This window comes from Protopterus annectens, chromosome 5.part0 (assembly GCF_019279795.1).
Source record: "Protopterus annectens isolate FY-2018-M chromosome 5.part0, PAN1.0, whole genome shotgun sequence".
Classification (NCBI taxonomy): Eukaryota; Metazoa; Chordata; order Ceratodontiformes; family Protopteridae; genus Protopterus; species Protopterus annectens.
The window spans coordinates 1,167,562,849-1,167,575,485 of record NC_056735.1 but is presented as its reverse complement, the minus strand read 5'-3'; the positions used below and the strand labels follow the sequence as shown (position 1 = coordinate 1,167,575,485).

At 40.8% G+C, this 12,637-nt stretch overlaps 1 protein-coding gene across 2 annotated transcripts in view; it reads left to right on the top strand.

Annotated features, from left to right (window-relative positions):
• Nucleotides 1-12,637, top strand: part of CWF19L1 (CWF19 like cell cycle control factor 1) — a 633,757-nt gene that overhangs the window by 312,553 nt on the left and 308,567 nt on the right. For both annotated transcript variants that reach the window (XM_044071015.1, XM_044071016.1), the window contains exon 8: nt 8,557-8,697. In XM_044071015.1, coding sequence (XP_043926950.1) covers nt 8,557-8,697 — 141 coding nt within the window. The remainder of the gene's footprint in view (nt 1-8,556; nt 8,698-12,637) is intronic.

The following is a 12,637-nucleotide window of genomic DNA, read 5'->3' as shown; positions in this document are numbered from 1 at the left end:
GCTGTATATAAATATTTTCTGAAACCATCCATAAAAATATGTACCAGTTTGTCACTGCTTCAGTAATGTGTACAGTATTTACCTATATGGATTGTCTTAGCAATAACACTTCCCTTTTTTGTTTCTTTATCTGTTTTCTGTAACTACTACACATATATAGAATGCCAACAGTTTGTCTTAAAATGCAATTAATTTTTATTATAGATGTGAATAATATCAGTCCATTGCCTTGTCTGATCTATTGCTGTATAACACGCAGATATGTTTAGCACTGTATTGTCTGTCGAGATTATAATTTTATGTATTATGTAAGGTTTAATTAATTGCAGTCCCAGGCTGAGCCTGAAAACTGGTCCATTCGGATCACTGTTCTTTCTGAGCTAACAAATAAGATTGCAGCTTTTATGTATAATGAACAAGTCTGTTGGTTGTCATCAAGAACACCCCAAGTCTGCAATGACACCTTGGTGAATTGTCACACTACCACAAGAATGCACTTGCATTGTGGCAAACCATCACACCACCCCAAGTCTTCAGCAGCACTGTGAAGTAGCATATTCATCCCAATCTGCACAAGTCATTTCACTTTGGCTAACAAATTTAAGTAAATTTAGATTCATTTTTTAGTTTTGTCTGGCTCAGTGCTCTACCCTGGCTAGCAAATTTAAATAAACACTTGCCAGTGATCTGAGTTTCAGGAGCCATGAGGTGAAATGAGCTGTCATCTGGGCATTAAATTCAGGTTGCCTCCTTGCTCATTTTCTTTTGGGGGGGGGGGGGCATTTTTAGGCTGAAGCTTTGAGCTGCTTTGGCAGAACTTTTATTTACATTTGTTAATCAGGATAGAGCACTGATCCATCTAGATCTCTTTCAGACTCTGCCTGGGAGCATTGTCATGAAGGAATGATGCATTGTTCCATGCTTAGATAGACCTGGCAGAAACATTTAAGTGTGTGTGCTCGATACTTGTTGTGGCATCATTGTACATTACATTTATTTAGAGGGTAAATGCTCTCTATTTTCTGAAAACCACAGATGGCCTGATTGCCCCATCTGGCATAAACAAGGAAGACATAGCAAAGAACAGTGCCATAGGTAGTTATGTGAAATTTGATGGGCGGTAAGAATGGGATTGATGGTTAAGTACCCCAGTTATAAGAAGTATGGAGCAGATGTGAAAAGTATGTTTGTACGGGATACAGTCTACTTTGTTTACGTACCCCACTAATTCAGCAAATTCTTGTCAAAGAAATTAAACATGTGGTTTTGGCTTGAATAAGCTGCTTAAATGAAATACAGAGAAGGGCTTGTAACTGTTTGCTGTATGTATATTTGGCCATGTGAACTTGGGTAATGGCTTCACATTTTTGAGCTCTGACATGTCTGCACTCTGGTGGATATTCCTGATTCTCAAGCCTCATTGCATTTCTGTTATGTGATTTATACACCCAGAACAGCTCTTGAAAGCATTTTTGTAGTTCCAGGTTTTTTTTTTTTTTTTTTGTAAAAGGTAGAAGCGAAATGGTGATGCAGGAATAGATTACTGTTAAACCTACTTCAGATTTGATTGGAGTTTGTGTTCAAACATTTCTTAGTGTTTACATAAAAATGCGTTCATAGAAAATCTATTCACATTAATGGAGGCTTTAGTTCTACTGTTGCTCCTGTCTTGCTGTTTGTTTCTGTGTATAGCCTGCCTGAGGTGGTTGGCCATCGAATATTTACTTTTGTCCTGTCTCTGGGTCATAGCCCCAGGTGAAATGAGCTGTCATCTGGGCACTAAATTCAGGTTGCCTCCTACAATTTGACAGAGCAGCACAGTGAAATGTGTAGGCCTTGCACATATTATGTGATCATGTAAACCTTCTAATTTCAAGTATTTTCACTCAAAAGCAACTTCCAAAGTGTTAATATCCTTTACCATTTGGAGCGATTGGTGTATTTCAAAGGACAGCTATTTGTTTTTGATTTTCAGTTGAAATGCAATTTGTTTTTGATTTTCAGTTGAAATGCAGGTACAGATACCACCGTGTGTGTGTGTGTGTGTGTGTGTGTGTGTGTGTGTGTGTGTGTGAGATATAGGTATATCTGTGTGTTAAATATGTATGTATTTATATGGGTCCCCCTGCATTTTGTCGAATGCTGTTTCTTTAACAAATGCAGGGGGTATAGTTTAATGTAAATGGTACAGAAAACCGAGCAGTGGAAATGTCAGTGTGTAATATCGAGGCAGGTAAATGGGATTGGAGGGGTGAAAGAGCTTGTGCATGTGTGTGTGACTTGGGGCTAGGGTCTGGGATCAGTGAAACATAGCTGTTGTATGTTTGTGTGCGAGTTTCGGGGTTAGGCTAGGGGATAGATAATGGAGTTTATGTATGTTTGTGAATTTTTGTGTATCTGGAGTGTGCCTTGTGTAATGGCAGTGTTAATGGGAAGGTTTTTATGAAGGTAAAGGGGTAAGTTTGCAGGAAGAGGCAGCATTTGAGTTATGGTTTGCACCCATTACTAAGGTGGCACAGGGGGTTTGAGCCTCTCTGTGTTGTCTTTGATGCTGAAATTTTTGGGACCATTGTCTTTGTCAGTGCTGTCAGCATTCGATTCCTCTGTCCCAAAGCCCACCTTTGTGGCATTGGTGCTGGAGTTCTTTGGGGGGGGGGTACTGTCACCTCCCATTTTGTATTGAGTGCCCAGCCATTTATGATTGATGGCCCCAAGTATGTATGAGTTGTCGGTGTCAAGGGGACCAGATCAAACATCAGAATGAGAGCAGGCATTTAATATGTTGGCTCCCCATTTGCACACCATACAAGCAGAGTCTTTTGGGCTTTCATCAGTCTTGCCTCCTTAGGACAGAGGATGATTTTGCCCTATACAGGGTTTCCAGGTCACGGCTTCATTCTCTTGGGGGGCCAAGACGAGTTATCACCAAGCAACCCCCCCCCCCCCAGGAAAAGGATATGCAGAGGGAAGCACTTAAACTCCCCTTCAGAGTCCTTCTCCCCAGACATGGATTTCAGTGAAGAAGCTTGTCCAAAATCCCTTCCTGAGGGCACCACTTATGGTGAAATGGTGCAGATGAGATGGAGGGGATCTTATCCAGTCATCCTCACCTCTCCTAAAGAAGAGATCCTATAAGAGCCAATACAGGTCCTTATCCCCCAGTAGCGTGGTTGATACCCCCACCTGGCAATTTGTTATGGCCTGTTTTAAAGCCTGGGGAGAGCAGGATGTTGCAACTTATTTCCCACAAACTAGACTGAGTCCTGGAGTAAAAGGCCTATTGTGGGTTCAGTTTAGTATTAGTAGCCACCAAGAAGGAGGTCCCAGAGAATGCTTAAGACATTCATCTTCCTAATAGAGTCACAGATGATGGATAGACTGTAGTGGCCTGTATATGCTTCAAGTGCTTTTATAGTAACCATTAAATTACTTGGTGCATTTGACAAGTGTTCAGAAAGACCTGCCAAATGCAGTTGTCCACTGGGGATCTCCACAAGCAGATGAAGAACCAAATAGCTACTATCGCTTCATTGTCTGAGATTGTGACCTAAAGCAGCAATTGAAACAGCTAGGTCAGCAGGCTCGAGCATCACAGTGTGGCATAAAGCCTGGCTTCACCATGCTAGAGCTGCAGAACACGGAGATGTTGGCGTAATAGTTCAGGTGTTTACTTTGCCAAACACAAGGTGAAGGGTTTGATTCTCACATGGAGTAATTGGCTAGGCTTAAATGGCCCACAAGGGCAGTTAACCTAGTACTAGTCTATGAACCTGTGAACTTTAATGCATCATTTGTCAGTCCCTCATTTGACAGATGGTCTTTGTTTGGGGGGAAAAGGTTAAGAACAAGCTGCAACAATGTTGCAGGAGGACAAAATGCTCACAGGTGTTTGGGTACAGTCTTGGCCCCAGGAATATTTGAAAGAAACCAAATGGGTACCAAGAACTTTTGATTTAATAAGCTATGACAGACTCAGAGCTGGCAGACTTTGGACGTCCCCACATCAGGGAGAATACCTATAGTAACCACCTTCAGAGGCAGAGGTTGCATGCAACAAGCTTTCTGTGGGTTCTTTTCTGGACACAGACATCATCACCCTTGAACCATTGCCCAGCTGTCGCACTCCAGAGGCAGTCAAAGGTCTATCCCTGCATCCTCTTGCATGGCTGGCCATTATGCAAAACACGTGGGTTAGGAAAAATGTGACTAGGGGCTACTCAGTATCACTTTTAGCAGTGCCCAAACATCCTCCTTCCACCTACCAGCAGTACAACCCTGTCAAATGATGATGGCGGAGTAGGGGATGGGCATCCTCTTTCAAAACAAAACTGTCTAGGGAGGTCCACCAGACCATATAGCATATTGATACCACCATGTTCTGCTTAGTGCCCAAAAAAAACTCTGGATCTCCGACTCATTTTATCCCAGCTGTTTAAACCAATACATGGAGTCATTGCATATGGTCACAATGCAATTCATCCTGCCGTGCTTGCAAACAGATGTGCTTTTTGCATCTCCAGGATGCCTGCCTTTATATCAAAATAGAGCTGTCCAGGCAATTCCTGCATTTCCAGTTGAGAGAGAGTTATTACCAGTTTAGAGTATTGCTATTTGGCCTCACCATTGCCACTGGGTGTTCACCAATCCATGGCTCCTGTTGCTGCCCACACATATCCAGGGGATAAGAATAGTATAATAACAAGATAATCGGCTCATTGTTGCTTCTACAAGAGAAAAATTAATCTTGACAAGACAGTACTTGCACTAGTTATGGCTATCCTTGGAGATATCTGTAAACATACCAAAGTCACAACTGGAGACATCTTAGCTTCTGGACACAATAAAACTGTAAGCTGTCCTGCCATCAGAAACATCTGCAATTGTCCAAGAAGTATAGATTGCTGTATACATCCAATCCTAGATGTTGTGGTGATTCCAAGTGTTAAACCATATGACAGCAGTCCATCCACACAGTTCCTTATGTCAAATTGCACACGAGAGTACTGCAATGGGTAGTCAAGAATAGTTGGAACCAAGCAGCAGAGCTCATGAAAAAAACATAAAACTTTCTGAAGCCTGCAAGTAGCATTTGCCCTAGTGGACAATTCTAGACCGCCTTGTCTCAGGAGCTCCTTTTGTCCAGTCATTACTTACAGCGACCTTAACTACAGACCTGTCATTAATGGGCTGGTGGGGGCTATTAACAGAACACTAAAGGGATGTGGATCAAAGACTAGGCTAAGCTGCATATAAATGTATTGGAGATGAGAGCAGTCTTCCTAGCATTGTAGGCCTTCTAAGACCTTCTCCCCCGGATGCAGTGTCCATCCAATCTGACAGCATGATGGTGGTGTAGTACTAAGCAGGGTGGAACCCATTTTTTTCCATTTTGTCGAGAACCTATGTGGGTATGGGAATAGTCTATAACTTCACATTCCTTTCTCAAAGTAAAGCACCTCTTGAGGATATGCTACTTAGTAGTGGGCAGGTTGAGCAGACAGACATTGCTTTCTCAGGAATGGATGGTCTCTTAATGATTCGATAACCAAAAAAGTCTTCCTCAGATTGGGAGCTTCTTGTTGCATTTGGCATTGGAAAGTATGCCTGAAAGATCACTACAGGTAAATTTCTTCATTGTTTGTCATCAGGAATTTTACTCAATTTTATTCACCCACAAAAACTTTTCCCCCTATTGCTTCTTTAAGCATTTCTTCTCATACCCTTCATATTTCTTCAGAAAACCATGAAGTACAAGACGAGGGTCATTCTCGTAACCCCTTTCTGGCCATGCCAGATTTGGTTTCCCCTATTATGGCCTCATCTTAGAAGGCACCTTCTCTCCTGTCACAACATCCTCATGCTTCACCCATTTGACCATCCTCATCCGGTCATTGTTCCAGCAGTTAAACACATGGTTTCTGCAATTACAGTAATGGAAAGGTGGACCCATTTCTCACAGGACAATTGAAAGATTTAATTGTGGAACTTCAGAAACCCTCATCAAGGAAACTTTATAGAGACAAATGGACTAGGTTTCTATGTATGTAGACAAATCAGCACATTGATTCTTTTTTAGGCTCTGATTCCTTGAGTTGTAGCCTTCCTCGCTGAACTTTTTCAAAACTGAACTAATTTTTTCCATCAAAGTACATTTGTAAGCAAGTTCCTCCTTCCGTGCAGCAGTTGATTTTTCATTAGCTTCTCGTATGCATTGTAAGACATTCCTGAAAGGAATATCTCGCCCTCCCCCCCATAAAACTTTGTTTTAGAAAACTTGACTTTGTGTTCTTTGGAGCCTGTCAGTACAGCTGATTTTTTTAACTTTTTTCTCATGGAAATATAGACTGCACTGCTTGGATGTTCACAGACAGCTCAGATTCTCTCTTAACATGACAAAAGATTTTAGAGAAGACCGTGACTTGTTTCCTTCTCTCTAAAGAAAAAAGGGTCAAAAGGTGTCAAAGCTTTCATTGTCTAAGTGGTTATTACATTACATTACATTCTACTTCCCTTCCAGCAATAGATCTTTACCCTCTAAGCCTAGGGTGTACTTTGTCAGAGCTCAAGCCTTTTCAGCAGCATTCCTTAGGAACTTGCCCTAGATGAAGTTTGCACAGTAACTATGTAGTCTACTAGTCTACTTTACATACATTTACAAAACACTACTGTTTGGATACACTGTCTAGATCTAGAGTCTCCTCTGGGGCTTTTTTTCTTAGAGGCATTTTTTTCATATTATCTCACAAAGTCTGCATGTGGACTGTTTTAGGATTTCCAGTGACAGTGTCAACATAAATTCATGTGTTATGAACTTACCAATAAATTTAGTTGGTATTGCTCCAGGCACTGAAAGTCCTACCTCCCTATCCTACTTCAAATTGTCCCTTTTGAAATGGACCTTGAGGAACACTAGAAGCCTCTGATTTACTTGCATTTCTGAAATTGTCCATGAGAGAATTTAGAATAATTCTGTCTTCTAATTATACTTGACTTTTCATGGTGTCACTCTATCTGAAGAATGAGCAGGAAGCAGGTTTATAATGGGAAGGGGGATGCAACTGACAGAAGATTAGCTGTTGCTGAGCGAAGGCCTCCTTCAGGAACCAGTCCATAAATTTCCAATGTCCAGAGCAATACCATCTAAATCTAATTTTCTGGTAGGTACGCATATTAAGTTTATACTGCTTGTTTTTTTCGTAATTGCAGACTCAAGAAACCATGAAACACTGCTTTGTTTTCTGATGAGCTTAAATTGGAACCCTCGTATGTGATGCTGCTTTTGAAACTTTCTGAAGTTGGTGGAGCCAGTAGCTAGATCTGTATTTCCTCAAGTTTTCTTTCTGAGATTGGTAGGATAACAGGTCCACACTTGCTCCAGGTTCTGATTTTCATCAAACAATTCCTTTGTAAAATGTTGATTCTGACTGAGAAGTGTAAATTGGAATGGCTTGAGTCGTGTACATATTCCATTTAGATGTCATGTTTTCCCAAAAACGTCTGGTGTACAGTGCCTGCTTCATCTACCATTCTCTTTTACTGTGCCATTAACTTGACTGTGTTCAGGCCAGCACAGTGGTGTAGATGAATGTAGCCCTATGACAGAGGTGAAGTTGATTCAAGTAGTGACCTAGGAACTGGAAGAATTGATTGTCCTAGTGGGAGGTGAGAGTAATTGTCTAATGCCTCCTCACCCTTCCCAGGGAGAGGTGGTGGTGTGGTCTGCCATCAAGTAGAGGTCAGGGAGTGAGCTCCTGGTGCAAGAATTGAGCTTGTAGTTTTGCACTTGTGACAAGTGAATAAGCATTCTAGCCAGAATTGGAGCATGTGTGGAAGCACATGTGTATCATTGGGTTGGCAATGTAGGGCCCACTTCAGAAGTGCTCACATCATCCTAAAGAGGAGCAGTAGGAGATGGGGCTTAGTAGAAAAACCTTGTTAGATTCTGTGTGATGACCCCAGAGAGAAGGGAAAGCTGAGAGAAACTGCTCGTGTTCCACATCTTGACAGTGATTCTGGCACCCTTAGTTGTCTTCAGTGCCACTTGTCCTGGCTGAGCTTAAGCTTTAGTTTGCAGTTTACAGTGTGGCTGGCAGGGCTATGGTCAAGGTAAGTAGAATGAAGATGGGCCATGACAGCAGTGATGTATAGGGGAAGGGAACAGAGGTGGTTATGTTTGTCTCCTTGGTGTGCCTAATCACTTGGTTTCTGGAGAAGCTGGCTTCCTAAACTAATGCTAGACTTGCATTTCAGAGAGTAAATCTAGGTACCATGGGACAGATCATGTTTGGTTTCTTGCACAAACTTTTCCCTGCACAGGTCTTGTGTTTACTACTACTGTAGGAAGGACATTCCTAGTTCTTCTGTTAGCCCTTTGTGGATATACTGTGTTAAAGGTATACACCCTCCTTGCTAATGTAAGTGTGCGTACAGTATGTCACATCTTGACAACTTTAAGCTTGTCTGATGTACTTGTTTCACTTTTAAGATGATTAATACTTCTGAGACATTTCTTGGAGCTAGGTGCTGTTTACTTACTGTTTTTTTTTTTTTATGCAGTATCTCTATGCCTTCAGTATCATCCCAATGAGCTCCATGGACCCTGCAGAATTGGTGAAACAGCCACAGGATGTCACTGAAAATCCGTATAGGAAGCCTGTGAAGGAAGGAGAGCGAAAAAGGCCAGCACCCTCAGAAGAGGTAAGCTACTACTGTAAGAGTGAGGAGTCTTTTAGTTGCCAGTGTCTTGAGGGTTTTGTTTTAGGTGCGAGTAGTGTCACTACACTAGATAGTAATGTTAATTGTCACACAGTTGTCCTTGGCTGTAGTTTTGCTTTATTCTTGTTAAAATGTGTTTATTTATTGGCATTTGTTAACCGGGTTAGTCCAGCTGGGTTTGTGGCCTATTTTCAGTGGAGACCCGAGGAGAAAAGCTCAGAGAAATAAAAATACAATTTTAGAATAAACAGTTTAAAAATAAATGCAAGGACAGTTTTACAATTCCATAAGTAATAGCTGACACATGGAGATATTACAAAAAAAATCAATACTTAGTTAGGGAAAACTAATTCTAATACTGTAGTGTACCAAAGTATGTACAAAAGAGAAAAAAAATTAATAAAAAGCAGAATATATTTAGACCTACCACCTGTAATTGATATATGTAGACATGAGACTAGTACTGTAAAATACCTGAAATTATATACACCATGTACAACAGAGAAAAATATTCAACAGAAATGTTTAGACAAATATTGTGCAAGTAGGTATAATACTATGCTGAGGAGAGCTAGTATGGAAAGAAAGAAATGGAGTAGGAGTTAAAGTTAATTTGGGGTTTGACATGGGCATGTTTTGGAGTTAAGTAAATGAAGTTTAAGTTTTTCCTTGAAGTGAGATGGGTGTACAGTGCTACAAATTTCTCTAGGAAGTTTGTTCCAAGCTTGGGCCATAGAATACTTGTAAAGAAGTTTACCTACAGCTTTTTTGGGATAGTATATTTGTAGTAGTTGCTGATTTGATGTCCTAAGGGCACGGGGTGGAGAGTATTTAGTAATGAAGGAAGATAGAGCAGGACATGCTAGAGGTTTATGGACTATAGTGTGTAACATTTGCATTTGGGCTAGTAACAATAGATGTGGGAATTCAAGCCATTGGAGAGAGTTTAGAGGTAGGCAGTGATGAGTATTTTAGGGAGAGTTATCTTATGATAAGTCTGCTGGAGTTTAAGATGGTAGTTTGAATATGGGTGAGCACGGGAACAGCATAGAGAAGGGAGGGGAGGAGAAGGGCTTGAGCAAGAGTGAGTTTGGAATTAGTTGTTAAGAACTTCTTATGGCGATATAATAAACCAAGCTTTTGGGTTGTCTTTTTTATACATTGTAAAATGTGTAAGTTAAATTTGAGTTCATCATCGATGATGACCCCTAGGAGTTTAGTGTGGGATTCTGGTTTAATAGTAGTGTTATTTGAGGATGTAATGGCAAAGGAGGATTTGTGGTGGGATAATGATTGAGGGAAGAATAGTAAGAGTTTGGTCTTTTTTGGGTTAACGATGAGGAGATTGCTAGATAACCAATGTTCGGTATCTAGGAAGACCTGTTGTGTGAGATCTTGGAGTATGGTGATGTTGTTTGAGGTAGTAATGAGCGTAGAATCATCTGCATATTGGATGAGGGAAGATGTAGTGCAAGCTGTATGAAGATCATTGGTGAAAATATTAGAGAAGGGGCCCTAGGATGGAGCCTTGTGGGACCCCAGTTGGGACAGATAGGAAGGGAGAAGAAGAGGAGAGCCATTTTACTGATTGTTGTCTGCAGGATAAGTAGCTAGAGAACCAGGCAAGGGAGGAGGAGTAAGTCATCTTAAGGTTAGCAAGTTTGGATAGTAGGAGAGGGTGGGAGACTGTATCAAAAGCTTTTGAGAAGTCTAAGGAAAAGACAAGATACCAGTTTGTTATTATCAAGGGCTTCAGCAATTGTATGAGTGAAAGACAGGAGGGCAATAGTTGTGCTGTGTTTAGGACGGAAGCCATGCTGGGTGGGAGTTAGGAGGTTGTGTTCAAGAAGGTAGTTGAGAGTGGATGCATTTTTCAAGAATCTTAGAGAGGGGGGATAAGATGGCTATAGGTCTGTAGTTAGAAGGGTCAGTTGAGTTTCCACCTTTATACAAAGGAATGGTGTAAAAAGATTTCCATGATATAGGGACAGTAGCCTCATGTATAGATCTGTTTATAAGTATGGATACTAGGAGGGCAATAGAATCAGCAGCAAGTTTAAGGAAAGAAGGAGGTGGGTTATCAGTGGAGGGAGAGCAGGGTTTGAGTTTCAGGAGAAGTGATCTGATGTTTAGATTTGATAACACTGAAGCATGCCTGGCAGAACATCAGGATCCTCAAAACGCATCTCTCGAATTGACTACCCTAACTTGTCTGTGTTTGTGTATATACTGTATTTACCACTGCACTTGTAGTTTAGGCCATTACTAAAAAGGGTCCACAGTGGACCAGTTCACCACTTATCAGGTTAACAATGAGTTAAAGAATGTTTAATTTTCTTTACCGGTCTGTGATCGAATGTTTTCACTTGTGTCTTTTCAACTCATGGACAGAAATGTAAAGTTTAACTCCTTAACATCTATCTTTTTGGCACTAGTTTCACTTGACCATCAGTTTGAGTGTTGAAATGGTTCTGTTTTCTGGTTTAATTTTTATTTTGAACTCTCTTATAACTTTGATTTTTTTTTTTTAAATGAGGAAAATTTTTCCTACCCTGTGAATACTAATAAAATTGCCTTAAAGTGTTAGAACATTCTACCTAGAAGTAATATGATGTGGAACTTGTCATGCTGTTTCATTTCTTTCCTTGTCGCAATGTACCAGGATGTGGATACATAATCTGTCCCTGTCACAAAGTATCACAATGTGGATGCATAATCCATGACTTGTTATTGTGCAGCGCAAGTACTGCTATCATTTGCACAGAGCAGCTGATATCAGTACTTACCCACTGAACTGTGTATAGTCATTTGTCTAGTGAAAATCTGGGGGGGAAAGTTTATCTCTAGGGACTGTTTTCACTTGTAGGTGCAAGTTAAAAATGGCAGGAAGTTATAGAAATCTGAGCAGTGTTATTCACTCACAGTGCCTACATCAACATTCTGTGTGAACTGTTTGTTTTTATTTGTTTCTTATTACCATATTTGTAGTTGGGGGATCAGTAATTTGGGAACATGCTGCTTATGGCTGGAGACCAGATGTATAGCTACCAAACAGGAAGTCTACACAGTTAAAACTTGGATATTTTAGAGGTTACTGTTAAATGATTAGTATGGCTACCAGGAAGGGCAGTTTGTGTATCTGAGAGCAGTAAGTTGGTATACATGAGCCAATTTGGTGGTAGAGTGATAAAGCCCTGACTTATAACCCAGACATCTTGGTTATTAGTGACCTGGACACTGAAGGAAGTGATAAGGCAAAGAGGCAAAGTGAAAAGGTAATGCCTGCTTGCTTTTTTTGTCTGTGTGGGTGGGGGGTGTAGGGAGAGGATGGGTCATATATGTGTAGAATGCTTGACACATGCTAGAAACCCTGGTGGGAAAAATGAAATCATACAATGGAGCCTACTTGTTAGGTGCAGGGCCTTGTGACACAAATTGCTAAGGCCCATTGCATGCCCACACCATTCATAGTTTTGGGCATTTATAGTAGGGTCATTAGACACAACGAGAAATCCCCTGATGGTTGCCTGGATGGGTGTCATGCCACGATTGCCCTCTTGCCTAGATAATGAATGCGGCATTTAAACTGTGCATTTATGGAAAGTTTCTAACACAACTGTACTTTCTCATCTCTTGAATCAATGTCATATTTTTACAGACTTTTTGCTTCAATACAAACATTGATAAAAAAAAATAAAAACTAAATGTATTTAAAAAAAAAATGATCCCCTTTTAATTCACAGCAAATGCAGAAACTGTATACACTTTACAAAAAGAAATCTACACCTCCAAATAGAAGCAGTTGCCTGTGCTGCGGTAGCGTTATCGCCTCACAGTAAGATGCTGTCCGGTTCGATTCTCAGCTTGAGCGTCTTCTGCGTGGAGACATGCGTGAATGGGTGTACCTTCTTTGAAGGTTGTG